The sequence below is a fragment of the Filobasidium floriforme genome (assembly GCF_021052385.1).
Source record: "Filobasidium floriforme strain CBS 6241 chromosome Unknown HD553scaffold_6, whole genome shotgun sequence".
In the NCBI taxonomy this organism is placed as follows: domain Eukaryota; kingdom Fungi; phylum Basidiomycota; class Tremellomycetes; order Filobasidiales; family Filobasidiaceae; genus Filobasidium; species Filobasidium floriforme.
Window position 1 is genome coordinate 287,648 of NW_025763627.1, and position 27,981 is coordinate 315,628.

The 27,981-nt window shown below is 53.8% G+C and overlaps 8 protein-coding genes across 8 annotated transcripts; 3 read left to right on the plus strand and 5 right to left on the minus strand.

Annotated features, from left to right (window-relative positions):
* Window positions 1-61: 61 nt before the first annotated feature.
* Window positions 62-384, minus strand: HD553DRAFT_340453 (uncharacterized protein; the record flags this gene model as incomplete). Its single annotated transcript, XM_046182555.1, has 2 exons — window positions 62-185; window positions 251-384. 2 exons carry the CDS (start codon window positions 382-384, stop codon window positions 62-64), a joined length of 258 nt encoding a protein of 85 aa, XP_046038036.1.
* A 1,582-nt stretch (window positions 385-1,966) lies between these two features.
* HD553DRAFT_334375 (uncharacterized protein) lies at window positions 1,967-4,058 on the minus strand (the record flags this gene model as incomplete). Its single annotated transcript, XM_046182140.1, has 6 exons — window positions 1,967-2,140; window positions 2,200-2,485; window positions 2,572-2,986; window positions 3,053-3,335; window positions 3,444-3,659; window positions 3,783-4,058. 6 exons carry the CDS (start codon window positions 4,056-4,058, stop codon window positions 1,967-1,969), a joined length of 1,650 nt encoding a protein of 549 aa, XP_046038037.1.
* A 1,022-nt stretch (window positions 4,059-5,080) lies between these two features.
* On the plus strand, window positions 5,081-8,156 carry HD553DRAFT_330990 (general substrate transporter). The gene is made up of 13 exons (XM_046181998.1): window positions 5,081-5,501; window positions 5,600-5,620; window positions 5,711-5,791; window positions 5,868-6,135; window positions 6,247-6,340; window positions 6,427-6,481; window positions 6,583-6,677; window positions 6,762-6,896; window positions 6,963-7,005; window positions 7,076-7,287; window positions 7,368-7,585; window positions 7,666-7,754; window positions 7,833-8,156. Exons 1-13 carry the CDS (start codon window positions 5,261-5,263, stop codon window positions 7,925-7,927), a joined length of 1,647 nt encoding a protein of 548 aa, XP_046038038.1. The 5' UTR covers window positions 5,081-5,260; the 3' UTR covers window positions 7,928-8,156.
* Window positions 8,157-8,434: 278 nt separating this feature from the next.
* HD553DRAFT_269876 (putative glycine dehydrogenase mitochondrial precursor) lies at window positions 8,435-11,978 on the minus strand (the record flags this gene model as incomplete). Its single annotated transcript, XM_046177637.1, has 5 exons — window positions 8,435-8,541; window positions 8,615-8,911; window positions 8,976-10,598; window positions 10,676-11,366; window positions 11,460-11,978. The coding sequence occupies 5 exons, from the start codon at window positions 11,976-11,978 to the stop codon at window positions 8,435-8,437; spliced, it is 3,237 nt and encodes a 1,078-aa protein (XP_046038039.1).
* Window positions 11,979-12,847: 869 nt separating this feature from the next.
* Window positions 12,848-14,487, minus strand: HD553DRAFT_367905 (uncharacterized protein). The gene is made up of 6 exons (XM_046184132.1): window positions 14,223-14,487; window positions 14,061-14,143; window positions 13,789-13,918; window positions 13,401-13,684; window positions 13,226-13,318; window positions 12,848-13,131 (listed from the first exon to the last, which is right to left on the minus strand). Exons 1-6 carry the CDS (start codon window positions 14,268-14,270, stop codon window positions 12,966-12,968), a joined length of 804 nt encoding a protein of 267 aa, XP_046038040.1. The 5' UTR covers window positions 14,271-14,487; the 3' UTR covers window positions 12,848-12,965.
* Window positions 14,488-15,445: 958 nt separating this feature from the next.
* Window positions 15,446-18,726, minus strand: HD553DRAFT_193719 (uncharacterized protein). Its single transcript, XM_046177043.1, has 3 exons — window positions 18,226-18,726; window positions 17,468-18,157; window positions 15,446-17,397 (listed from the first exon to the last, which is right to left on the minus strand). Exons 1-3 carry the CDS (start codon window positions 18,519-18,521, stop codon window positions 15,474-15,476), a joined length of 2,910 nt encoding a protein of 969 aa, XP_046038041.1. The 5' UTR covers window positions 18,522-18,726; the 3' UTR covers window positions 15,446-15,473.
* A 437-nt stretch (window positions 18,727-19,163) lies between these two features.
* Window positions 19,164-23,350, plus strand: HD553DRAFT_307812 (uncharacterized protein). Its single transcript, XM_046179464.1, has 15 exons — window positions 19,164-19,363; window positions 19,438-19,449; window positions 19,536-19,655; window positions 19,755-19,870; window positions 19,942-20,028; window positions 20,092-21,213; window positions 21,280-21,451; window positions 21,514-21,745; window positions 21,807-21,903; window positions 21,963-22,038; window positions 22,098-22,187; window positions 22,265-22,408; window positions 22,482-22,511; window positions 22,587-22,834; window positions 22,940-23,350. Exons 1-15 carry the CDS (start codon window positions 19,279-19,281, stop codon window positions 23,051-23,053), a joined length of 2,745 nt encoding a protein of 914 aa, XP_046038042.1. The 5' UTR covers window positions 19,164-19,278; the 3' UTR covers window positions 23,054-23,350.
* Window positions 23,347-27,746, plus strand: HD553DRAFT_293847 (uncharacterized protein). The gene is made up of 9 exons (XM_046178441.1): window positions 23,347-24,506; window positions 24,583-24,771; window positions 24,846-24,965; window positions 25,039-25,324; window positions 25,391-25,719; window positions 25,780-25,893; window positions 25,954-26,022; window positions 26,079-27,344; window positions 27,407-27,746. The coding sequence occupies exons 1-9, from the start codon at window positions 23,505-23,507 to the stop codon at window positions 27,494-27,496; spliced, it is 3,465 nt and encodes a 1,154-aa protein (XP_046038043.1). The 5' UTR covers window positions 23,347-23,504; the 3' UTR covers window positions 27,497-27,746.
* The last annotated feature ends 235 nt before the right edge of the window (window positions 27,747-27,981 follow it).

A 27,981-nucleotide genomic window follows, 5' to 3' on the forward strand; every position in this document is an offset into this window, starting at 1 on the left:
ACATGGCCATGGAATATATTTCAGCGGTAGTCCACTCTTTATCTAAGGTGTCACCGACGCCTTACTGAGTGGTACCTCCGATCCTAACTGGAGGTGCCGATCCTGCATAACTCTGCAGATTGGCCAAACATGTCTTCGTGGCACCGACCGAGTTCACGTAATCGGGAAACGCAAAGAATTCGAAGCTGGAGTCGACCGCTCGTAAGTCCCGACAGGATCATCTAGTGGGAGACCCATCGTGCCGACTTACCTGATGCCAACAGGAGCTGCGTCGATCTGGCTGCTCTTGGTCCCGGATTGAGCATCATAGCTGATTGCCGCGCGACCGACGATGGAAGCAGCCAGAGTGACAGGCAGCGCCAGAAGGGGAATGAAGGTTCGCATTGTTCGACTTTGAGTCAGGGCGAGGAAGACGGTGATGATGGTGATAGAAGGCAAATGGAAGATCCGTTCCGAAAAAATTACCTGTCTCTGCGCATATATGCATGTTTCACAGTGATCACAGAAGGTAGCTTTCTCAGTCCTCGGTGCATGATCAAACCGGACGACAGGATTTCTCATACGGGGCATACATACCCCGCAAACACTGATGCCGACTCCAGATCGAAAGTGAACTTCATCCGCGTTCTGCGCGCTAACAGCCCGGTTTCTGAAACCGTGCGCTTGACCGGTCCGGGGTGACCTCTGCATTCGCATTTGACGTATTTCGAGCTACAATTCATACCGCTTGCAAGACAGCCGCCCTAGATCTCGGTGTGATGTTACATGCTTCATTGTAGTTGATTACATTTATTTTTGTAACACGCCGGGATCAAATTGGAGCTTATATCCTCTCTTTCCTTTCGGAGGCGTGGTGTTCTGTGTTTGCGAAAATCTGGTCCAGCCCTACCTCACCTGCGATATTTTCCCTGATAAAATCAATTACAGATACTGATAGCAAAATTGGTCATTGCTCAGCTCGACCGGCCCGGCCAATTTTGACCTTGTTCGATCTTCCGGAGCTACCGAGGTATGTGATTCGACCGACGACAAATTCCGAGCCGTCACTTCCGGACAGACGTTGCCTAGGTCCCGGCTGTGGGAACAAGTCTGGGTTAACGGGTCTGCTGGTAGAGATATTGATGGCTTCTCGACGGGGAACGAGAATGCTCAGAACGAGAATGCTCATCTTGAGCGTTCTCGCCATCAATGAATCTTTGTCCGAGGGAACGATAGCTTTATCAAGGATGCAAGACGCACACAGTCGAATACTACAGGATGGTGTAGCTCAAGAATCACTAGCGGCCAATCACGGCTTGGGTAACGTGGCGGGCGCCAAGGACACATCCGGTGAAATCGCAGAATTGTACGTTTAGTTTTCGAATGAGACTCATGACGACGTGATTACCTCACGAGGGGAAATAAATCACACAATGTGGAAAACCGCTCTCGCACGTAAGATGCGTGATCCTATACACAACGTAATACTTGTATACTTGAATACAGCTTAGAAAAAATACAGCCATTTGCGTGTCTCGATAGAATCGTAGACCCGTGCTCATATCCTACGAATGGTTTCGCCTTCATCGCGCGATGGGCCGTTATTCGATCGCCGCGACAATGCCACGAGCATGCAGCTAAGACTTCGTTCGAGTTTGTCCCCTTGAGTTTTAGCCTGAGGGGAACGATGGAAGCCCGATGCACTACAACTCTACACTGTTGGAGATGTCAACTAGCCTTCCGATAACGCTCCTTTCTGCTCAGGGGCTCAAGGTCCAGCCCCTTCACAGCGTGATGAAAGCGAAATTATAGGATGTGAGAGGGACACTAAAATGAACTGCTGGTGAGATTCCTCGTTCTTTAATTTCCTGTACTCCAGCCTTCGATTCCACCTTGTGATCAGCACCTCTCGTTGATTGTGTAATAACCTCGAAGAACCCTGTGACGTTGCGGACATGAAACATTGATAAGAGTCGCTACAGTCGTCTCAAAGGGTGATATCCAGGATTGACATCCAACTGTCTCTTCTTTGACCACTATAGTCGCACTCTTCTCCGGTATTCTCGTCAATGCGCCTGTGACGGTCAAACTCCATTTCTTCAGGGAAATATTTGCCAATATACACGCTCAGTACGTGGTCCCATCGATTCAAGCGTTCCTCCTACACCGAAAAGCGAACAAATAGCGTGACGTGTCATGAAAATATCAGCCAGCACTCACGTCGACCAGGACTTCCATCATTCTCGCCCCGGGCAATCTGAGCACCTCTTCCCACTCCCCCCGCCATCCGGGCTTGATTCGTAAGCTCCGGCGGATCAATACGAGATCGAGCTCTCTCGGAAGGAAAATGTATAGATGGGGAACGTCGTAGTGCGTGGCACAAAACATCTTGCCTCGAGGATGAAACACCGATGCCGGGCTGTACTTAGGGTGCGGCAGAAGGTGGCGTTCCCACACACGACCATTGAAGATGCCGTCACTTGCTTCGGGAAGCGTGTAGTACACCCTGTACCTCACATTTAAATGAGAGATCTCGAAAGTCAGCGCTGTCGCTCGCTCGCTCATGCCCCCTCCCCCTTCTTTTCTTCTTACCATCTCTCGAGGCCATCTACCTCCTCCCTATTCAGCACATGAACTCCACCCTGACTGTCCACCGCCTGGCTCTCTTGATTGGTAATACCCTTGTTGCCAGCCGAGGTCTTGTATGCCAAGATCCCTGGCGATGTCGGTATAACGGGTCCTAGCCCAGGAGAAGAAGGGGCATCCGCACTACCGGATACCACCGGTTTCCCTGCCATGCCGATCAGCTCGCCCATCCCGTTGAACCACCGTCTCCCTGGGCCTCCCATCGCTCCAGGACGATCCTCCTCGAACGGACTCCACGCGTAATACAGGTCGTGATTGTTCTCCGGTCCGTTCGGTCCTGCTTGTTGTTGCGAGTCTTTCAGTGTTACAGGGATATACGAGCGATAGGTCCACGTCAAATGGACGCTGGCAGGCATCGAAGCTGATCCCCGGTGCAAGGTCAGACCGTTGATATAGCTGAAAAGTGACCATCATCCCGGAGACGGACAAAAGTAAGCCTCCGTGACCCGCTCCACTTCGTGCAAATCGACCCTAGATTCACGAGGCTGAGAATGAGGGACGTACGCATTACAGCCAACTCCCTGCAAGACTACGCCTCTAGCTTCCCAGCCGTACGAAGACGTCCCGCTACTATCATCGCCACTTCTTGATCCATAGACGTACATCCGCGTATCGCCCAGTCCGGCCATCCCGGTTCGGAATTCGAGGAGGAGCGAAGCCGACGAATCAGAACTCGCTGGCAAGCTCAAGAATCTGGGATACGTTGCGCTCTGTATTTATGTACGACCCGAAGCACATCGATCGGGTCCAAGCGAAAAAGAACCACACACACGTTAGATAGATAGTGACTCCACCCCCCAGATCCCTCGACCGCTCACCTCGAACTCGGCTGTATCGAGCCCTTCAAGCCCCTCCCGTACCTCCTGGAAACTCTTCTTAGACCACCCTCCGACAACGTCTCTGTAGGGTACCTCGTCAGGTTGACTGATCAGGTCGAGGGTGGAACACGAACGACGGTAAACCAAGCTGGTATTGTGATTGTCGAACGAAAGGTGGATCGAGCCGTCCGAATGGGACAGGCCGAGGGAGATGGTCTGTTTGAGGAGACGAGGGAAACCGAGAAAGCAAACACCACGTTCGATCAGCTCTGATCGTTCTCCCATAGCCTTTGGTCTCTACAGGTACGACCACGACTCTCCACGCCACAATTTACTGACGTTATGTCCGTCGTTCAATACCTGCTCGTAATCGTCGAATACGATAGTCTGCCAAATTGCCTTTTCCGACTCGCCGTCACTGACGCCGAGGGTCTGGTCCCTATCACTCCTTCTCGACTTGGCATATGAGCTTGCGTCCAATTTTCGTCGAGCCAGGCAGACGTTTCGGGTCGGTCTCGATTTGGTTTCGACCTGACCATCGTTATCATCGCTGTTGTTAATCTCCTTGTCATTCTGGTTGACGTAGTACGCTACGTACTGCCAGCCTGCGAGCATGATCTCGATCAATAGTCAACAACACACAAGATCTCGGTAATACCACGAAGGACAAAGTCGTGGATAACGACGACTTGCTACTCGCCTCGATGAGACGTTATGCCGTCTTGCTGAAAAGATGCTCCGTTCAGGTTGAACTCGGATGATGCCGACCGGCTCAAAAGGTGGACAGCCTCGGTCTGGCTGCGCATAGTTGAAGTTCGCTCAGGTCCTCGAACGGTCTGATGATGCCAGAGAGTCTAGGTGAAGGGGGAAGCTCGACGAAACTCGAGAGTCCTGGTTCCCGTCCTGCGCGTCCTGGTCATAAACGAAACGTAGAACTTGTCGCGCTCGGACCGGGACCGGGACCGAGAGAAGGTTAACGTGCCTCGATGGAACGGGGAGATCGGGATGATGATACACCCCACCGCCTCAGTTTGGCCCCGCATGCATCGGGGGACCCCGTTGCTATTTTCAGGTGATCATGCCGGGGCGCCACTCATCTTGCGTTTCAGCGCACGCGCGCGCGCGCGGCTCCGAGAATGCTCCGGAGGCAATTCAACAGCCATCATCGTAAGAAGTAGTGCGAAACTATTAGCTATTCTTGAATCCGAGCTAAGAAAAGGGGAACTGGGACTCGTGACCACAGCCTCAGTGATACTATGGTCTACCCCCGCTGATCACCCCTCGGGATAGTCGTGAGGCTGTGATCGATGGTCGACCCCGGCCCGGGACAGACCCCGTGAACAGGATTTGAGTAATATACATCGTCGTCGTATCGTCTTTCAAGGATTCAAACCACATTCATGCAAGATCGTTAGACGATCGGCGCCCAATCCCGAACCTTCCGGCGTAACATCACAGCGGGTCCGGCAGGATATGGGATAGATATGCCCTGTGCGCGTGACCTGTTCCGTAGTCCGGGACTGATGACGGACCGTGCCATCGAACTTCTCGGCTCAAAGTCATGGCGCAGCGTATGGTCGGCCCTATACTCAAGGACCTCGAACTCAGACATGATGCTGACTGTATGCAAAGGGATATAACAACGATGATACGACATCGAATAAGAAGGGGAAGGGACCGTTTGGTGTCGATACAACGCCTATTTCAAGGCATGACAGCCTAAGGACCAGCACAGACAAATTGCAATCACATTGCTTTGCCAAGCGACTATTAGCAGTAATCATCCGGATACAACCAAGACCAATTTCCCCACCAACATGCCTTCCACCGCTTCCACTCAGTTCCCCCAGTTGGACCAGGACATCAAGCCCGAAGCCGTCCATATCGACAACATTGACTATGATGGTGACATTAAGAAAGAATCCATCCCAAGCCCCGTTGTCCAGATGAAGTCCTCGCTGGACGATCTATCCACTTGGCAAGCGATCAAACGTTACAAGCGGATCTGTGCTATCTGCATGATGGCAGCATTCGCGGCGTCTCTCGAAGGGTATCAAAGTGCGTTTTTCTTGCTACGCCCGTACTTTCTCCGACTTGTGCTTACTATCAGTACGTCCGTTCTCCAAATCTGCCATGCTCCTCACCTTGTCATACAGTCAACCTGAACGGATCGATCGGTAAGTTTCCCCCGTCCATCCGAACTCGGATCTGTCGCTTATCGTATCCTCGATTGGGTCCTTGAATTCTGATTCTTGAAATCGGTACAGTCAGTAACAAAGGCTTCATCGAGATGATGGCTGGGAAGAATGCCAAGATCTTGGATGGCAAATACGTTTCCGCATGGGGAGGTCAGTACGACGATCGTCGCATGGGTACTCACTACTCCCCATCCGCGCACATTTAATGCTGAAACGCTACGCACAGGTATCCAATCGGCCGGGCAATTCCTCGGCCAGATCTTATTGCCTTTCATTACCAACCGGTTCGGCAGAAAACCAGCCATGTACGCCATCTGGATCGTCCTCGTGGTCAGCATCGCCATAGAGACCGTGACCTCGACCTACTGGCACTGGCTCATCGCCAAACTGTTTGCCGGGATCGGCGTCGGATGCATCCAAGCGACCCTGCCTGTCTATATCGGGGAACATTCTCCCAACCAATTGCGAGGGTTTTTGATCAATGCTTATACATTGTAAGCGTTCTCTCTTCGGGTCCTAGCTAGGACGAGTCGAATATCGAGGCGGGTCCGTGGATGGTACTGACGAGAAAATCGCGCAAATGAAATACGAAAATCAACAAATAGCTGGTTCGTAGTGGGTCAAATGATCGCTCCGGTTGTGTTGAGAGAGATGGCCGCCCACAGCCCTATGGACTTCAAGACGCCCATCCTGACTCAGGTGAGCACTGCCTACTTGTTATCGCTCTGGAATCCTCGAGAACTGAAGCTATCATTGATGGGGCGGAATGCCTCTGCTCGCCTCAGTGGGGTATGATCGGCGTGCTATTGCTCATCTTCGTGTACCTGCCTGAATCTCCTTGTGAGTGACGATTCCATTCGGGAGCCTGTCGTGACGCGGGTGACGTGCGAGAAGGTCCATATCGAGCTCATCTTTGTTGTCATTGTCGTTTTGAACTCCAGGGTGGCTTGTCACCAAAGGTAAAGTCGCGCAGGCCGAATCCATCTTGTTCAAGAACAATGGTCATATACAAGGTTACGACGTGAAACAACAGATAGTGAGCCCTTCTTCCTGCAATCTCCCTTGGCTCCTCCGGTCTCGAAACAACGCGTCTGAGGGCTGTCCCATCTACGCGTTTCAGGGCATCATGGAAGCTACTCTGGAAGCGGAACGCCTCGCCGCGGAAGCGTCCGCTTCGATCGGTCGATTCGAGCTGTTCAAGGGCAGAAATGGCATCCGGATGTTGATCTCTCTCTGGCCCAAGTTGATGCAACAGGTACGGGAAAGAACGAACCTCAAAGAGACCGCGCCTACTTACACGGCTGAGCCGCTCACCTTGCAGTTTGTCGGCTTGACGCTATTCAACACCTATTCGACCTACTTTTGTGAGTCATGGTCCAGTCCGATTCGGATGTGCTCGCCTTTTGGCTGAATGAGACCATCGGCTCCCTTCAGTCCAAGTTGCAGGGAACAAGAACCCGTTTCAAGTCACGATTATCCTCGCTTGCGTTCAACTCATCTCGGTCCTCCTTACGGCAGCATTTTCGGACGGCTTCGGACGAAGACCTTTAGTTTTGACTGGTTATGCGCTCACCGTCGTCTCGGTGCTGTGTCTGGGTATCGTCGGATGCTTCGACTATGAAAAACCAGCCCTCGGAGCTCTCTTGGTCAGTCGGTCATCATCTTGTGAATTCCCGCTTTGTTCTCACTGACTTTCTGGCTGTTACCTCCACATACCCGCACCCAGATCTTTTTCGCTTGTCTTGCAATCTTCTCGACTACCGGTGCCTCAGCCATCGGATACGCATACGTTGCCGAGGTCCCTACACAGCGGCTCCGTGCCATTTCCGCTTCGTACGGTCTAGCAATCACCAACCTGGTCGCCATTATGTTCTCTTTCGTCGCTCCTATTATGATCAAGGGCAGTGGCGATTTCAAAGGATGGAAGGCAAAGGCGGGATTCTTGTAAGTGACTGCCGGGAGCATCCGGCATATTCTTGGGGTTCGTACGCAAGTTGGGACTGACAAGAAACACTGTATCTTAGCTATGCTGGTACGGGTATTCCGACCGTCGTCCTCGCTTACTTCATCGTGCCCGAGGTAGCAAGGCGTTCTCCCGCCGAGATAGACGAACGTGGGTCTTCTCATCGCGCGGTTTCTGCTCATCGCATCGACGGAGACGGATGGCTGAAAGTAGTACCATACCTTGCAGTATTCGAGAGCGGCATATCGCTCCGCAAGTTTAAGGGCCACAAGACCGAGGTCGAGCTCAATCACGAAGCTCGGAATATAGAGCACGATGCCTGATATTACCATCGAGTCTCGCCCGCTCGATTGGTATGCGGAAGATTGTCGTCACTAGTGGGCGAATGTAAGAGCAGAATGTTTCGATTTCGTGGGAATATAAGGCTTTGAAACCGGTTGCAAAAATTGTTGATGACGTTGGTATATGCAAGAAATAGCTCGGTTTGGATTGAAGTAGTACGGATTCTCGCCAGCCGACTATCTCAAGCACTAACACGATAAAGGCGATGAAACGCTCTCGGTAAATTCATACTGTTTTATTAAGGCACACAGCATGCAGATGATTGTGATAATATTCTACGCTGAATTGACGGGTACATATGTGAACAAAGCGGCAGAGCAATTTTTTTCTAGGATCGTTATTCGGCGTTGAGCCTCTGAGCAGGTCGTAAAGAGTCGTAAGAGGGTGTTGAGGACCCCCAGTCGATTATAATAAGAGAGAAAGGATGGCCAACAGGGCAGAGATGGTCGCCTGAGTTCGGTGAATGGCAAAAATCTGGATTGACGCCCCTACGTGTTGCTTTGGATGCCGCCAGAGATGGTCATGTCACCCTCGGTGCTGTCCGCGTATTCCTCTACCGAGTCGCACGTGCAGATCAAGTGGGTATCACCGTAGGCTAATGAGTTTGACGATTCGACGTCAGAAATCGGCTCTGAGTGTGTCGAAAGTAAGAACGCGCTTCGACTCACCATCGTCGATTCTGGTTACGGTCGTCCAGAACTTCTTCTTCTTGAGCTCGGGCACAGGGTAGACGGCCTGTTCCCTCGAATACGGCTTGTCCCACTTGTCCTCGGTCAACACGGCGATCGGATGAGGAGCGTTCTTCAACAGGTTGTTGTCCCTGGGTTGTTTGCCCTGGATGACCTCCTCGGCTTCTCGTCGGATGCTGATCATCGCATCGCAGAATCGATCGATCTCTTCCTTGCTCTCGCTCTCGGTGGGCTCGACGAGCATTCCCGTGGAAATGGGCCACGAGACGGTAGGCGCTGAAGTGAGGACGATTGTAAATTAGCACGAGGATATGTGGAAGGTGAAGCGATGAGGACCTACGATGGAAGGAATAATCCTGCAGACGCTTGGCAAAGTCCATGACCTTCAGCCCGGCCTGCTTGTCAAAGTCGGCCAACTCGATCAAACACTCGTGAGCGACCCTGCCGTTCTTGTTCGAGTACTTGACAGTGTAATGCCCCTCGAGCCGTTTGGCGATATAGTTGGCGTTCAATAGCGACAACCGGGCGGTATCGGTCAACCCTTTCCCTCCGAGCATCTTGATATAAGCCCAAGAGATGGTGGTGATCGAGGCGGATCCCCAAGGTGCAGCGGCGACGGCTTCGATGGCTTGCGACCCGCCGCAGTCGATGAGCGGGTGTCCGGGGAGGAACGGTGCGAGGTGTCCTCGTACACAGATGGGTCCGATACCGGGTCCACCACCACCGTGGGGGATTCCAAACGTCTTGTGCAGGTTCAAGTGACAGACGTCGGCACCGACCGCACCGGGGTTGGTCAACCCGACCTGGGCGTTCAGGTTGGCTCCGTCGAGATAGACCTGTCCGCCGTACTGGTGCACGATATCACAAGCTTCCCTGACGCCCTCTTCGAACACACCATAGGTCGACGGGTAGGTGATCATCGCCGCGGCCAAGCTGTCCTTGTGCTTTTCCGCCTTGGCGCGCATGTCGGCCAGGTCGAGCGATCCATCAGCGAGGGTCTTGACGGCAACGACCTTCATACCGGACATGAACGCCGAGGCCGGGTTGGTCCCATGCGCGCTGACAGGGATCAGACATACGTCCCTCTTTCCCTCGCCGATCGACTCCAAGTAGGCCTTGATGACCATCAACCCGGCGTACTCTCCCGACGCACCCGAGTTGGGCTGCAAGCTCGTCGCGTCAAACCCGGTGATGAGCGAGAGGTCGTCCTCGAGTTCCTTGATGATCGTAGCGTACCCCTCATTCTGCTCGACGGGCGCGAACGGGTGGACGCCTCCAAACTCTTTCCAAGCGAGTGGGGTCATGGACGAGGTCGAGTTGAGCTTCATTGTGCACGATCCAAGGGGGATCATCCCGTGGACCAGCGAGAAATCCTTTTCTTGCAGCTGGTAGAGGTACCTCAACATCTCGGTCTCGGAACGGTGGGTGTTGAAGACGGGCTGTTGCAAGAACTTGGTAGTCCTCACGAGCTCCTTGGGCGCCGAGGCGATCGACTGACCCAGCGTCTCGGTCGAGAACGACAACTTGTCGGCTGCCAAGCTTGACAAGCTATCGGCCGTGAAAGCCTTGCCACCCGAGACGGCGACAAAGACATTGGCGATATCCGTCAGATCGAGCAACCCAACGCTCTCATCCAGAGTCACACCGACGGTCTTGTCGTCGATCTTCCTAAAGTTGATCCCTCGGTTGACCGACTCGGCGTGAACCTTGTCGGCACCTCCGATCTTGCTCACGTCGATGGAGAGGGTGTCAAAGAAGTGACCACCGGGGTTGGTGATCACACACCCGGCATCCTCGACGACCCGCTTCAGGATCGAGGTCAGGGCGTTGACTTTGCCGGCAATGTTGCGGATCCCCTCGGGGCCGTGGTAGACGGCGTACATGGCGGCCATGTTCGCCAACAAAGCTTGAGCGGTACAGACGTTGGACGTGGCCTTTTCCCGTCGAATGTGTTGTTCACGGGCTGCAGACGATCCCACGTGACATCACGTCAGCCGCAATCCACTACGCGGATACTTTTAAACCCAATCTTGAACTCACTCTGCAGGGCCAACCTGTAGGCCTTCTCGCCCCTTGTATCCCTACTGACGCCGACCAACCTCCCGGGCATCTTCCTCTTCAGCGCCTCCGTACAAGCAAAGAACGCCGCATGCGGTCCTCCATACCCGACGGGTACCCCAAACCGGGCCGAGTTTCCGAGCACGATATCCGCTCCCCATTCGCCCGGAGGTTTGAGCATGGTCAAAGCGAGCAAGTCTGTAGCGGCGACGACCTTGATCCCAAACTTCTTGGCTTGGGTCGCGAGGGCGTGATGGTCCTTGATCCCACCGTCCACATCGGGGTACTGGACCATCAGTCCGAAACAGCTCTTCCCGGCCTTTTCGATCGCCGCAGGGAGTTCCTCATCACGGACGACCTGGACGGTGATCCCGAACCCTTTACTCCTCGTCCGAAGTACCGCCAAGGTCTGAGGGCTGACCCCGGAGGAGACGATCAAGACCTTCTCTTTAACCTGAGCGTTCGGGGCGGCCGATTTCGACGAGGTGGCCAGGCACATGGTCATGGCCTCGGCCGCTGCGGTGGATTCGTCCAACAGGGAAGCGTTGGCGATGGGCAGACCGGAGAGGGAGGTGATGACCGTCTGGTAGTTCAAGAGAGATTCTAGACGTCCCTGAGATTGTTCGGGACTGTAAGGCGTGTAGGCGGTGTACCAAGCCGGGTTCTCGAAGAGCTAGAGAAACCGAAACGTACCGTCAGTGATGGTCAGCTCAAAAAGTCATCTTCATCGACCCGGAACCCACGTCCTCTCGACACTCGGACTCACATTCCTCTGAATCACCGGCGGTACGATGGCATTATGATACCCCATCCCGATATAACTCTTCACCATCTTATTCTCCGCTGCCAACCTCTCAGCCCGCCTCATAAACTCCAACTCGCTCAACGGCCGAATATCCTTATCGTCCAACTCTTTGATCCTGATGTTTCCCGGTACGGTCTGGCTGACGAATTCTTCCATCGACTTGTACCCGAGGAAAGAGAGCATGGCGTCGACGTCCTTTTCCCTAGGACCAATGTGGCGCGGAGCAAAGGTATCCAGGGGTTTGAAGATCGAAGTCGAAGAGTGAGTGGGGGGGAAGAGGGTACAGTGAGCGGTCGAAGCCGGGGAGATGGCCGTGGTCGAGTGGGATCGCAACGGCGTCTTTGCCGTTGATGTCGACGCCGACGTCGTGGATACCGATCGGAAGCCCAAAATCGACGAGGTTGGGACCGACACGTTGGAGGCAGGTCGGAGGAGACATGTCCTCGAAAGGGTAGAGGTTCGAGCGATAATAGACCTCATCTCGACGGTTTACGTTTCGCGATCTCTCTTTTCTTGACTGGTATGATCTGCGAGTTTGCGAGGGTAACTTGATTCAAGTCAGTTTGCTGATCGATGGGAAGATCAAACCAGGATCCATAAGAGCTCAACGAGCGGCTTACCACGTTTCGCGATCCTCTTTATACGTCCAGCCGTGGTATGCTGCTGTACCGTATCTACGCTGTTTCCGTTTCGATCCGTCTTGCTCTTGCGATAACGACGACGAAGAACGAGATGCAAGTGAGACTCCCTTTCGTCTCCTTGTCTTTCTCTAGTTCTCACTCGATCTGCGTGTACGAGTCTGGGTGGATACGATCGCGATGACAACGGGCAGAAAAGGAAAAAGAGAATAGAAGGGGTCACGATCGTCTGGCTATCCGGAACACGATTACGACCCATGCGAGGAATATATATATACCCCCACCCTCGTTCCGCTATCGACCACTGCTTTTCCAACAGTTACCCCTCACCCAATCCGCTAGTCCGGCTAGTCCCGTGGCTGTCGATGCGATGCCCTTGAAATATAAACGATGCTAGCGATGGCTCATGGCTCAGAGTTGCGCACTGATTCTTGGAAAACCCAACTCGGAATATTGGAAAACCCCTTCTTGAGGCTTGGCGCGAGGGTGCACTCTCTTATCAGTTCGGATGCAAATCCGTTCTCTCAGGGACGAATCGGGTCCGACCGATGCTCCCGGGGGCCGGGTGAAGATGCGGGATTGGAAAAGCATAGTCGATAACCCCGTTTCAGGTCAGGCAGTCGGCGCCTAGACCTATTTCAGGTAGTTATGTGCTCTATGTGGACTCATCGATTCATTATATAAGAGCAAAATCATAAACAAAGCACGATAACAGAATCTAAATAGAGGAAATAGCAGAAACCCTTGCGTTCGTCCCGTGTATATATCCGCAGAAACAACAAGTCTACCCCACACTACCCTCCGACTCGTATCCGAGTGAGCCACCGATTTAGAGGGCGACAACGACGGCCAAAACTCCAGCCAACATCCCGGTAGAGATCTTGCCGGCGTTGACGAGACCCACGGCAGCGTTATCGGTCGACGTGGCCGAAGCGACCGCGGAAGAGGCGGACGAGGCGGCAGAAGAGAGACGTTGGGTCACTCCGGCGACGGCGCTGCAAAGGGTCATCGTCGAGCAGCATGATCGAATCGAAGATCAATATATGTAGATGGAGGTCATTCAAAGATGTGAAAGAGACGTGGACTGACCTGGAGATCCCGGTCGCGGCGGCCTCGGAGGCAGAGGCGGCTACGGACGAAGCGCTAGCAGCGAGGGATTCCGAGGCGGACGAGGCGCTGGCACTGTACATTTCCACGAAAAGACATATCAATATCAGCTCCCTATCGGAACTCAATCCCCAGAGCAACGGACTGCTCCACTCACACAGCCTCCGAAGTAGCGCTCTCGACCTCACTGCCCACGCTCTCGCTCGCGCTCTCCGCAGCAGACGAAACGCTGGCAGAAGCAGCGGCCGCAGCGTCGAGCGAGGTGGTAGAGACGATCGTAGCGGTCGCGGTCTCTGTAGCGGTGGCGGTCGAGGTCGGGGCAGGGGCGGAGACGGTCTCGCTGATCTCGGCCGCGGTGGAAGAAGAGGTAACGGTCTCGGTCTCGGTGGCGGTGGCGGTGGTGGTAGGAGCGGCGCTTTGGCTGGCGACGATGGCAGCACACTGTCCGAGTCGGGGTCCATCAATCAATCCAGATAGTGGGTCATCGTGAGCCAACCGATACTGCATTGTTCGAATGACAACAGGAAAGGAGGGGGTGGACCTACGTATTGCAAAGCCAACGCTTGAGCCTCGACGAGCTGGTCAGGGCACTGGTCCGCCAGACAACCGTTCACAGCGGCGAGGGTCCCTTCATTTTGACACAAACAGGCCTGGTCGGACGGGTCGCAAGGGCCGCTGAGGGTCGTTGATCGAGGTCATGCAGAGCAGCAGATGAAGGGTTAGTGTAAGATGAGGGGAATGAGAGAAGGGGTCCATGATAAGTGATCAGTCAAATGAGAGGGGGGTAAAAGGAGCGTAAACGTGGTTATGAACTGACTTGTTGTACGGAGCCACAGCCAGACAGTTGGGCACACACTGAGGAGCGCCTTCCAATCCGGCTTGACGGGGTGCGACCCTGGCCTGGTGATTTCGAGCAGACACGGACGGAGTATCGTCAGCGTCAAGATGGAGACAAGGTGAGATCATGATCGAAACTCACCGAGGTGACGGAAAGGAGAGCAGAGAGGGCGATGAGAGAGAGACGCATATCGAAGTTGTTATAGGTAGAATGAGGTTTTGAGATGAAGGGTTGAGAGATTGAGAGAGTCGAAGACGAGGACTAGGGATAAGGGTGAGATTATCGAAGGTGTGAGATTGAAAGAGGAGAAGAGAAAGGGCAATGTTTTTGATTCGAAAGGGGGAGAGACTTTAGAGTTCTGCTGTGTATATATAATTTTCTAGGGCGAGCTCGAAAATGAAAGGACGACGACGATGGTGATTGATGATGATGGAAAATGATGGGAAACTCGCGCAAAGTGGCGGGAGCGCGGGGGATGAAAGCAAACCTTTTGTTGTTGTGATGCGGGCGGTACAAAGGAAGGGTCTCACCTGATCACGGCAAGGCAGAAACTGCAGCGTCAACCCGTTGCCGGTCGTCATTGTGGGGTGAAACGTTTCTTTTCTCCCCCTTCGATGACGCAAAAGGCGTTTCTTTCACGCGGGCCGGGAACGACAGCGAGGAAAGGTGGAGGCGGACGATGAAACAGGGTTTCTCCATGTTTCTGATGGTCGGAGCCGGTTGCGCGGTTTCGGCGAGACTTGGCGTGATGATCACGACGAGAAAGAGTAGAGGGGGGAAGGACGGGCGGATCTGACGGGCAGGTATCGCGAGTTCCAGTCATTTGGCTGTTGGGTGGCTCTCCATATCTCCATGCAGCCGTGATCATCAAGGTGGTTCAAAACGTTCTGCTGCTTGGTATGTAGGCAAAAGGATGATCACGGTTGTCATCAGACTCATGTGGATCTTCACTGTTCTGAAGGATTGGGGGTTTGGTGGCCTTGACGGTGTTGAGTGGCCTGTGCATCAGCTTGTTCTGGGAGTTGGCAAAACAGACCCCAGAGAAAAGTTTACATATGCTCTTGGAAACGCCGGTAAGCGAGATCCTACTCTTCTCTGCATCAATTGGTACCATCCATATTCATCTGCTTGGGTTCAGCCTTCTTTGCCGTGCTTGCGCTTGTTGTAATTGGGCAGCTAGACCCCAACACTGTTGCCGAATCGGTAGGTCAAACCGTACGTCAACGACAAGATTTGACACCGTTGGTATTGATGCCGTCAGGTCGATGCGATATAACGTTATAGCACACACGGCTTCGAATCAGTGGCAAGTTGGACTTGGATGTGGTATGATATAGATCCGAATCCGCATATTCATGGTGCGCTCTGTACATCCTCGTCGGTCACCTGCATCTATTCTACGTCCCCATCATCAGCGTCATCCATTCCCACGCTCGCATCGGCCCCCGTTTCGTGATTAGAATGCCCATTGATCGCCAGCCCTTCATCGCGCCCATTCCTAACCCCATTCGTGCCGACATTACCATTCCCGTTGACGTGAATATTACTCGAGCTCACGGCCCGTGAAAGCGGCACCACGGGCGTCGTACCCGAAAACGTCCGACTGAGCGCGGGGAAGAACCCTCGTTTCATGTTGTTACCCAGCCCAGGTCGGTCCGTCAGACCGGGCGAAACGGCGGGTCGGGTGACGTTCATGGGAACGCTAATAGCGTTGGGTGTCCGAACGTTGACGGTCTTGAGATTCAGATTGGTAAACGGGTCAAGGGTCTCTTCCCGCTTAGCATCCAGCGGATGAGGGTTCAGCAGGTCTCCTTCATGAGGACCTAGACTCAGAGCCTCTCTGGACTGAACGTCGAGGATGGCCATCTTGATCTCGACCAGATCATGCTCGACGTCCCCCAACCTCCTATCAAAGTTCCCTTCCCTCGACCTCGTCCTTTCCGGATCGAGTAATGCCTCCGCGGCCTTGCTGACCTGTATTCGTATGCCGTCGTTCTCGTCGTTACCTTGCAGCGAGAGAACGGTCTGATGGCCCTTGGCAGACCGATCGTCGTCGGCGATGGCGATCTCCACTTCCACCCGGACGTCTTCTATCACATCATGAATTCCGTCGAGCAAAATCTGGAGGGCGGCCTGGTATTCCGCTGGGAGTTGTTGTCGAGTACCTCGGAGGTTTGTAAGGGATAGGGCACAGTCGTGCAGAGCTTTCTGGGTGGAGCGGTAGGACGGGTTCCGGGTGCGTAACCGGTTGATCAAGGATTCAACCTCGGGGGAGATTGTGGGTGTGGGGTCGCTCGACGTCAGGGTGGGAGGTGGTCTGAGGGGATCCTCCTCGATCGAGTCGAAGAATTCATCTGGTTCGCCATTTGTCGCAGCCGGTTTCGTTCCGTCTTCTGGATCCTCGTTGTGCCCAATACCGGCTATTGTTGCCACTTCTGACGGCGTTTCAACCGCAGGAAGGGGGTTTACCTCCGTTACCGAGACCGTCGCTTGTTCACTCATGCCCGACTTGGACTGCTCATCCGGCTCCGCAGTCACCGGCTCATCCCATTTGCTGGACAAGAAACCCAACCTCTCCCTTTCCAACTCGACATTTCGCTTGACCTCCCTCTCCAGGTCCGCCGTCAACCCCGTGACGATCTCTTGAGCGAGCAAGATCCGACCTAGACTACTATCCATTCCGAGGTTCCGCCCGTCGATCGGGCTTTCTACGAGATCTCCGTCGGTAGTTGCTGCCAAACCCGGCGAAACGCGATCGACCAAATCCTCGGTGCTATCCTTAAACAGCTGTAAACCCGATTCGAGCAGGTCCCAGAGGAGCGATAGTTGTTCGCCGTGAGCATAGTCGTGCGGTGCAGGAGCACCCAACATGGACGACAAGCTCGTAGACGATGCTGATCCCGCATTCGCCCCACCTCCGAAACTATTCAACCGGGTCGTCCGTCGGGACGGACTAGCTCCCAACTTGTTGTTGCTGTAGCCATTACTATTCGACCCGCTGGACACGTCAAGCCTGGTCCGTTCGCGTCGAACTCGATCGACCCAACGTCGACCCTGTTCGTCCCGCCGTTCCTCCCTTTCCAGAGCCTTCATCCTCAGTCCCACTTCGCGCCTCCGTCCAAACGTCTCCCTCTCGTAACCCTCGGCCAGCTCGTCGATGGCAGCACGTAACTGTTTAGACCGGGATTCTTCCCGGGAGAGCAAGGTTTGGGTCGCGAAGAGCTGGGAGCGGAGGTTGGTCACGGTAAGCGAAAGGCGGTTGTTGGCTGTCTGCATGTGAGTATGAAGTTGTTGCGTCATCTTCTGCGTGAAGGCCCTGTGATTCACACAACCATTATGTCAGCAAAACGTCCCGAACTCGGGATCCCATCCGACTTGAGACTTACATATACCGCTCGACGACCTTGCCAGCCCCAAAGTCCTCAGCCCTTATCACCTCGATCTCCCCCTGAACTTTCGCATACAGACTCCGAGCCTCGTCTGCCTCTTGTACGGCGATATCCTTGGACGCCTTGAGCTCGTCTGTGAGCGTCTCCAGGTGGGCGATCTTTTCGTGACAAGCTCCAAGGGAGGTGGTAAAGTCGGCTGTGAGTCGTTTCAGGCCTTGGAGTTCGGCTGGGCTGTGACTCGGAGCTGAAGAGCTTGTTGGTGGAAGAGACCCGGTCTGTTGTACGTTGACGTCGGATGTTGGTTCTGAAGGCCGTATCTGGTGTCCTTCTGGTTGAGTAGCAGGCTGAACGGCCAAGCCCCCTGTTGACACTTCAAGCTGACCCCCCGAGGAGACACCCCTCAAGACCCTCAATTCCTCCTCTGCTCCCACCCTCCTGACCCTCTCCTCCTCCCTCTCCCTCTCAGTCTGTATAACCCGATCCCTCCATTCCTGTAACAAGACCCCCATAGCGTCTCGTTCTCTCTTCCAAGTGGCCGCTTCGGCTTCTTTCACAGCGACCACCTTTTGAGAAGCTTCAAAGGCGTTCTGAGTGTGGTCTAGTTTGCTGGAAAGGCGGCGGTGGGCCAAGGTGAGTTCGGAGAGGGCTTGAGAAGAAGGTGTGGGGAATGGATCCGGGGTGGACTTGCTGCGAGGAAGCGAAACAGCTCTGCTTAGCCCCGAAGCGGATATCAGGAAGCTAGACCCTGAACTCACTGCAACGCTTCCAGCTCGGTTTTAGCGGCTTCCAACTCCCTCTTCAACCTCTCTGCCTGTTCGTTGACCAATAACGATTCCATCATCTTGCTCTGCAACTGCATAGAGCTCAAATGCGAGACGTGCTGAAACTTGCGCAACGAGGTCCGTAACGACGCCAGTTCCAATAATAACGGGTGGTCATCGTTATCATTGTTGACAATACTACTAGGCTTCGCAGGGGTTTCTTCCAGCTTCAAATTCATCTCGGACCGAGATTTAGATCTGGTCGGGGTGTTGAACCGGCTGACAGACATTTCCGGCGATGCTGTACAGCGCGGTGTGAGGTTGCTGTGAGTGCGGATTCGACGTTCTGTTTGCGAGAGCTGGCTATTGGCAGTCCATGGCTGAGTCTGGCCTTGCTTGCTAATGAGCTACGAGCGTTATGTTTACGTCTCGAGATCTTATTGGTTGTCTGATAGCTGATAGATGAGAGTGCGAGGTTGCTACTCGGAAGACAATAGAGAATATAGAAGATGGGATATGAACATGACCCCCTATCAACCTCACGCACGACAATGGCCGGATAAGCTTCCGAGCTCGCGTTCAGGAACTCGATGTGCACCTTAGCTAATAGTGCGTAAATAACACCAACAGCGTTCATCTACAAGTCATCACAGCGATCCGCTTCCAAGGCAGCTCCGAGTTGGCAAGGTGCAGAACTCTGAACACTACTTTGTCCGAGTATGAGCGATGTTCCAATGTCGAACCGGATTGACGACCACCACCTAGATCCTACCTTAGGGATCCCCGGGTCTGTTGGTGGACATAGGCAATTATCACTCGATGTCCGCGTGATCGATGACCGGCGGCGTTGGGGGTCTGACGACATCATCATAACTCTCACCCTTGACTGCCTCGCTCTATTCCTGGTAACGACCCTTTGATGCGCAACCTGACCACCAACTGATCGCTCGACCGTATTATTCTAGTCACCGAGGATCAAATAGTGCTGCTATATTCAAGAAACCGACGACAGCCGCTGGATCGGTTACGAAACAACCACAAGGAACGATGCACGAATGGGATGTGGATGTCCCGTACAGACAGGCTGCGAGCTTGATCATGTCGCCTCTACCACCGGGTACTGGTCCTACACGTCAGTCGTCTCCCCTACTTACGTCCCGAGGAGCTTGTTATACTGAAGGTGCTGGAATACCATTGCAACCGTAGGAGATTACACGGGTAGGTCCGACTCCCATTCTTGACGTTCCCATATCACACACGCTAAACGTTATTCACAATCCCATTCAACGCAATAACGATGACAGGCCCATGGTTCCGTACGCAACTACTCCTCTCTATCACACTAGGAGGTTTCTCGGTCCTCATATTCGAGATCCTGAGGCGGAGATGGCGGAGAGTGTATATGGGACGAGCTCTGTTGAAATGTGAGTAGCATGATGCCGTCTGATCACGCCGACCGGCTGTGTGGGGATGGAAATTGACGATGGTGTGTTTGGTTATTGACATTCTACCTTGTCTTGTAGCGAAGGATATGGGCGATCCGTCAGAAGATCATCCGGGTCTATTCGGCTGGGTCCGGCCGGTATTGAGTGTGAGCGATAGTATGATGGTACGGACCGTCGGGTTGGACGCCGTCGTGGTGAGTGCAGCAATTCTCAGAGCTGAGCGAGTCCCGTGCCGTGCAGGGCTGATTGAATGGTCGACTTTCAGCTTCTCGATTTCATGAAGACGTCGTTCTTGTTCTTCTCGATATGCGCCGGTGCAGCCACGCTCATCCTGGTGCCCGTGAATCTGACTGTAAGTCGGCCGGAAGCCATACGAATCCAGGCTTGAGCTTAACCTAAGCCCTCGCGTGCTCAGCGGAATGGATCGACAGACGACGATCTACCAGATCCCAACGCGGGCAATGACACCGATACCAACTATACCTCGACCTTCTGGACTCCTGTTCACCTGCACGAGACCAGCCACAACCACACTTTGAAGCGGAATACCACACGCCAAAACCCTACCTTGATGGACCTAGTCATCGATCCCCAAACGACGGTCGGACTACACCTCCTCTTCGTCTACTTCTTTTCGATCCTGGCACTTTACATGTTACACAAGAACTTTCACCGTTTCCTCGCACGACGTCGCATCTTCGCCTTGGCCCGCAAGAGCAGCGTACCGGCTAGGACGGTCTTGGTGACAGCCATCCCAGAACATCTGCGAGACGGAAAGAAACTGCAAGATTACTTTGAGAACGACTGTGGGTGGAAGGTGGAGAGTATCAGGATGGTCAAGAACGTCGGCCGGGAACTCAGACAGGCGTTACACGAAAGGGAGCTGGCCATGCGAGGTTTGGAAAAGGCCTGGTGGAAATATAGGGGCGGGAAAGGACTCGGTCATATTCGATTACCGGAGCAGGACGAGGAGGACGAGCAAAATCTGCGTCCTGTTGATGCCGATGCTATCCATTCGGGCGCGGCAACGCCGAGTCGATCGACTAGCAAGGTCCGACCTCCGCCCAAGACGCCCGAGATCGGATTGGCTCTGTCCGAAGAACCCAATTGGGGCGAGGTCAGGCGGGAGCACGACTTGCCGCCAGCGAGCGTACCACCGGCTTTCCTTGCCGACCGTGATCTCGAGAACGGATCTGGAACGACCTCGCCAACGGGTCAAGACTCGTCTTCCAATGAAATGGGCGATCGGCCTAGCACCCGGGTACCTAAATCCACGCTTCAGAAGGCCATCCCTGTCCTGGGCGAAAAGGTCGATGCCATCGATTACTGGCAAGACAAGTTTGAAGCGGCAGATGCCAAAGTTCAGGCTCTGCGCAAGATACACGGGAATAACAGTCGCAGCGGACATTCGACACCCGGTGCGGCTTCGACGCCTGTTCCTCCTCCGCAAGACGGCGCCGAACTGTTGCTCGAGGGGCACAAGGAATGGGAGACGACCGAGGAGGGTTTCGTTACGTTTGAGAGCATCCGTGAGGCCGTAGGTAGTCTAAGAATTCTTGATTGTCACTCTATCACAGCTGACGCTCCTTCCGACGCTTTATAGGAATTCGCGTCCCAGGTCGTCCACTTTCCGGAACATTCCGAGTGTCGCACCACGTTGGCGCCCGACCCAGACGATATCGTCTGGAACAATATGGGCATGACGCATCGCGAACATATCGTTAGGAGCATCATGATTACTGGGGTCATCATCGCTGGGTTATTATTCTGGATCGGTAAGTGGTCTGTCGCAGCAGTGTTCAGAATCGTGCATCAAGCTGAAAATCAACGCTCGTAGCTCCGGTCTCGGCGTTGGCAACCTTGCTCTCGTTCAAGGAGCTCGAAAAGGTCGCACCTTGGCTGGCCCGCCTGATCGAGAGGTCTCCTCTCATCGCCGCCTTGGTGCAGACTACCCTCCCTTCTTCCGCGCTGCTCATTTTCAACGCGACCCTACCGTACTTGCTCGAGTGGCTGTGCTATATCCAAGGGTTCAGGTCCAAGTCTGAGATTTCGACGTCCATCTTGAAAAAGTGATTTGATCGCATGACGTACTCTCAGTCAAGATATCTGCTGATTATCTTTGTTGTCTAGGTACACCCTCTTCCTCATTGTCTCGGTCCTCTTCGTGTTCTTGGTCGTGTCGACGATCTTCGACTTGCTCCTGAACCTAGCGGGTTCGCCGGAAAAGGTAAGGAGTTGTGCCGTGAACTCGCAAAGACATGTCGCTAACACCTAATACCTGAACAGATTCCCAAAAAGCTGGCAGCCGCCCTGACCCAGAACCAAGCTAGGGCGTTCTCGACGTCATACGTGATGCTGTCGAGTGAGCCCGTTTGACTTCTCACTTGATGAGATTTCGAGCACTGACTCCCACTGCTTTAGGTATCGGTATCATGCCTTTTCAACTGATCAACTTCGGTCAACTGTTCTTCATCGGCCTGTACCGGGCCTTTTTCCGGTTGACTCCCCGAGGTCGGTCAAACAATCCCATCTTCACATGCTTTCCGTGCTGATAGCATGCATACAATGGAAAATGTCCAATTCGGCAGAGTTTACCGAGGTCTACACCCCACCGGCGATCAACTACGGGATGGTCTATCCCCCGGCGATCATGGTGTTCATCCTGACGTTGACTTATTCGGTCATCTCGCCGTTGATCTTGATCTTTGGTGCCATTTACTTTGGGGTTGGATGTAGGTCCCTTCTCGCGAGTGAGAGGTGTGCTTTTCTTCAGGGTTGCTGAATGCCTTTTTTTTGTCTTCGCAGATATGGTTTACAAATACAAGCTCATCTATGGCAAGTCATAGTCAACCTGTGCAAATGGTTCACCCAATGCTGACGAGATACCTTTTCTCCCCTTGCCACCCGTAGTCTTCGTCAACCCGTACGAGTCCTCCGGAGACGCCTGGCCGACAACTTTCGCCCGACTCGTCTGGGGCGTCGTCCTCCTCCAAGTCTTCATGACCGGCCTCTTCGCCGCCCGACAGTCCGTAGTGGCGTCTACGGGGATGATCCCGCTCTTGCTGGGGACGGTCGCTTGGAGTTATACGATGAGGGAGGATTTCAAGGGGCTGAGCCAGCATACGCCTTTGGCTAGTATCGCTGCGGCGGATCATGCTGTGAGTTGGCGATGGTCATGTCATGTCGACGAGTCGCAACCCGATGCAAGTCTTGAGGTGTTTGCTGAGCATTCGTACGATATCCGCTTTGTTTGAAACTCGCAGGAGGCCAATGACGACCACCCAGTCTCGGTGCGGTATGGCAAGCTCAAGGGATCAGACGTTTACGCTCAATACGAGCTGGCGGAGAAACTGCCCAAGCCTTGGATCATGGATTGAGACACGGGACGATAGGGTAAGGCAGGTCGTATGAGAGACTATAATATATATATACCACGAGGACCGAAGTGGAGCTCGCATCATCTCACATTCATACATCACCATCGAGATCATCACTATCGCACGACCAAACATGCCCTTCGGCGACCGCCGGTCCCGCCGTTGCTTCCGTCAATGAGATTTTGCTTCCGATATGCGATGACGAGAGGGCAGGGTGTGCCGACGATGATGAATGCAGTGCACGCCGGTTAGTGTGGTGACCATGCATTCATGTCGTGGTTGTATACTTGTGTCGGGTCGACTGAATACAAGGTAGAGATACAGACAAGATCCCAAGATACTTTTAGAGCTACCATTACATGCCACAAGTAGAGCCACAATTACCGACCGCATATACCAGCTGCAACCGGATCTGACGAACACCCCGATCGGCCACGCGATCACCTCGACCATGAGCGGTGCTGAGGGCGATATCTCGCAGGTTGACCAACCTGTCATCGTGCAGGACAGCCCGGAAGTGAGAGCTCCCACCGATTCTGCTCCAGATGCACCTGCAAAGGACGATATTGTTGCCAAATCGCAGCCGCCGCGTAACGAACAATCGAATGAAGACACGATCACCCCGATGCCTACACCCTCACCACACCGAACCCGTTCGAAACCAAAGAAGGGGATCCTTAAACCACCACGCCCACCCGTCAAACCAGGATTCAGTGGGAAACTTCGAGACGCGCTCGGATCGATTCATCCCAAGTTTCTCGATTACGCTGCACCGGGCGGGAACGTCAACGGACAGGTAGCGGCTGCTGCGCATGGGATAGCAGCTGGACCCGTGGGGAACATAGCCAATGGGGTCATTGAAGGTGCTGGAGTCATAGGAGGTGCGGTAGGAGGTGCAGCAGCGGCGGTCGTAGGGACGTGGGGCGGCAAGTTGGGGAGGTTCGTGGCTGGGGCATCGGCTTCGTCGTCTGCCAATCAGACGACGGGTAATTCAGGAGGACCGTCATTACAACTCCCTTGGAAGCTCCAGACCGCCGGATCGTCTCCATCCTCGTCCACGGCTCAAGAAAAGGCCATCGAGCCTAACGGCGCTGCTCGTCTAGAGTCTGCCTTGGCAAAACCCCTATCAGCGCTATCAACCATAACCCTCGGCTCTGCCCAATCTCCTCTTCCCCTTAACCAGAATATCGACCCCGATACTCACAAACCCCTTAAACGAGCCTCTTTCCTCCTTCCGCTCATATCCATAACCTACCCCATCTCTTCTACCAACCCGCCTTGGTCGGACAAGATCCTCGCTGATCGGGACGAGATCGAAAGGACCAAGAATGCTGAAGTCGCGAGTGTCATGGAGAAAGAGTATTGGACGAGAGGGAAATTAGTACAGCTCTATGAGACGGCATGTAAGGGACGGGAAGAGCTGGTCAGGAAGGGTGTGGTCAACGGTTTGAACGTAAGTTCTAGTTCTTGCTTAATCCACTCGGCAGCTCCTTTTGACCGCTTGTTCGATGATACGTTGCTTCTTTTAGCAAGCGACAGATGATGGATCGTCACCCCGCCAACTCCTCCTCACTTCCAACTTACCAGCCCCGCCCGCTTATTGGTTCGTAGATCCTCCGCTGAACAAACACTCCGCAGAAGCTCTGTCCGATATCTTGGCCCTGGAATGGGGATTGTCGAGATTAGCGCTCGATGGGGGGATTATCGATCATGACGATGTCAGTTCACACGCAATGAACCTGATGGTTTCGACGTTGCAATGAGACGGGCTTAAGATGATGACTCTTTGCAGGCCTTGAAACCGATACTACATGCGTTGTTGATATCTGGTACATTACCACATCTGAGTATTGCTGGGAACCGCAAGATCAAGGCGCCAGGTTGGAGGATGGTAGCCGCTTACGTTCGGAAGGTAAGGGTTGTTATCATGCTCTTCCGACCCAAAATCGAAGCTGATGCACCTATTATACATGTGGTAATTCCAGGCAAAATCGCTACGGTTCCTGGACTTGTCGGATAACCTGATCGATAAACGATCGGCCGACTACCTTGCCCAGGCTTTCCTGGACTTTGCTTCATCTCCTTACACAGCCGCAGATTCAACGAAGCCTACCGAGGAGGAGGAAGTGCGAGAGGCCGATCAGCTTGGAAGAAGAGGTTTCAATCTCGGTCGAGCGTCGTCGTTGAGCGAGACTCGGGAGAGATCGGTTGGATTGCAGACGTTACGTCTGGATGGATGTAGTCTCCGGCCGACTAGCCTCGATGCTATTAGTAAGTATTTGCTTGAGTCTAGCATCGAAGAGGAGTTCCCATTTAACGTTTCGTGGCCCTCGATAGGCTATTCGCTGAGACGATCGAACTTGAAGAACTTGTCTATGCGGAGAAACCGGATCAATGCGACGGGTGCGGTAGCGATCGCGTTGATCATTCGGGATTATCCAGATAATCGGCCAACCACCTCGGCCATCAACAGTGGAGGTGTTTCAAATGGCGACGCTCTGTTCTCTCGGCTGAACGGGGACTCTATGCGAGCTGGGACGCCAGACATAACGGAAACGCCCCGTGATTTCCCTGTCCCGCCAATACATCCTTCGGTGGCGGCGGGTACGGAGCCGGAGAAGCTTGGACCGTTGGTTACTCTGGACATCAAGGGCAATGAGATTAGGGTGAGTTGCAACAAATTGTTTACGAGACCTATCAGCTGAGCTTTTCGATCATTGTTGCAGGGAGGAGTATCATACATAGCACAAGTGCTTAAGCGAAACAAAACGCTCAAAGTTTTGAATTTGAGTGATAACAAGATCGATGCAGCAGGTCTGCAGGTGTTAGCACAGGCTTTGGTGAGTATTCTGCTGTCAAAGTTTGGCATCCAACGGTTGCTGACCGTTTCAAAATCGCAGAAACTTAATAATACGCTGGAAACGCTGGATCTCAGCCAAAACCCTTGTTGTGGGCCGGTTTTGGACGGAGTAGGTTTTAGTTGCTTCAGCTTCTTGACAGACGCGAACTAACAGTTGTTGTTCAGGTGATCGCTCTGAAGTCCGCTCTCGCAAACAATACCAGCCTCAAAAGGCTGTACCTGGGCTCAACCGGGATGACTACCGATGGCGCCGTGGTCATGGCAGAGGGATTGCACGAGGCGCGACATGTCTTGCATATCGATTTGACTGGCAATGTGGCAATCGGCAGCGATGGCGCCTCGGCACTTAGCGTCGGGATTCGAGCCAACGCTACCATCCGATGTCTCGACCTGACGATGGACCATGCAGATCCCGCACAGGCGGAGCTGGCTCAGTCCTTGATGCAGTGCTGTATCCGCAACACTGAGGCCGCCATCGAGGCACGGGAGGGCAAGATATCGCAGGGAGTCAGGGATGCGATGTGGGCGTCGATTCGAGAGTCGGCGTTGGTTCGACAAGCAAAGGAGCATGAGGAGCAACGTAACTTCGAGGCCGTGCGCAAGACAGTCGATACACCGGCGGGTTTGGCGAGGAGCGAGGTCTACACGCTGAATCCTGGAGCTGTACTCAAAGCAATAGACGAGGTCGCCCAGTACCTGCAAGGTTTCAACGCGAAGCACAAGGAGACTCCGGTTGACGCAACCGAAAAGCAGCGGGCCGTGGGTGCAGTTGAGCAGGCAAAAGCTCTGTTGGAGCGAGTAGGCGATCTTATCCAGGAGACGGACGATTCCACCCGGCTGGAACGTTTGCTGGCTGCCAATGACGTGGTCACCCCCCTTGTCATCGAATCCGAGGTCATTTTGGCCGGCACACAGAAGCGCAAGGTCATTCAGCTGCAAAGCAAACCCGCAACGTCGTCAGTGAGCACTCCATCACCCGCTCGGACTGCCGCCATGCCGCCTCGTCGACACATGCGGATGCCTTCGCACGAACTATCGAGTCCCAACTTTTCCCTCACCAACTCGGACGATGACGATTCGGATGCAGAGGAGCTCGCCGAGCCGAATGTCGTACAGCAGACCAAGTCGGCTCCCAACGCCGCCGTCGTTGGATCTTTGCCCTTCGTCAAGAAGAAGCCGATTCCGCTGAATGGGTTGCAATTGGGTTCGCTCAACGCCACCACGCGGCAGGGTGATCAAGCGGGCTTCGGCGAACAAGCAGCAGATACCGACCAGGCAGCGGATCCCCTGCCTTCGCCGCTCGAGCGTGTCAACAAGGATTGGCTTGAAGAGGAGGGAGAAATCTTCCGCAAAGGGTTCAAACTCGGTGTGGCGGATGAGATTGAGGAGAGAGAAGATAAAGCAGAATCCGGCAACGTCTTGAAACAGAAGGTGAGTTCAGCAGGTCGACTGGAAAACTACCTGACAGACGAGCTGACAGTGCGCCCTTGCAGATCCTTGAAACCAATGTCGCTAGGACACCACACCGACCCATTCAGCAACAGCTAGATGAGGACGACAGCACGACTGATGACGATGACTGAGCGCGGTTCCTGTACTGTATTTTCACGAAAGCATCACGCACAGTAATGAGACCGAACACAGATTCCAATCTCCATGTTGTTCAAGCGCCTCTGGGGGTAGTATCGCTCTGCGCTCAACGCGCTCATCGATCCTAACACTACTGGTCCATTGCCATCGATTATCGATTCTCGGGAACATGATACTGGCTATGAAATGTAGATTACGAATTGTTACAACATGGAAGTTCACGAGATTGATGTTACATTGAGCAGAAAGAGCAGGACCTTATTTCGTTCGTGCTTTGGCGTTACCTGAGAGATCTTTGTTCAGCCGTGCTCGGTGCGAAAAAAGACCACCAGTTATCAGTAATCCAGCTTGACCAGCCAAGACAACCTCCCTCGGAATCTGTACCCTCGGTCCGATTCTCAGACACGCTCGTCTCTCCTACGCCAGACTTAGACATAACTTCCCCGGCGGTATATGCATCCGAAACACTTATCGCAGA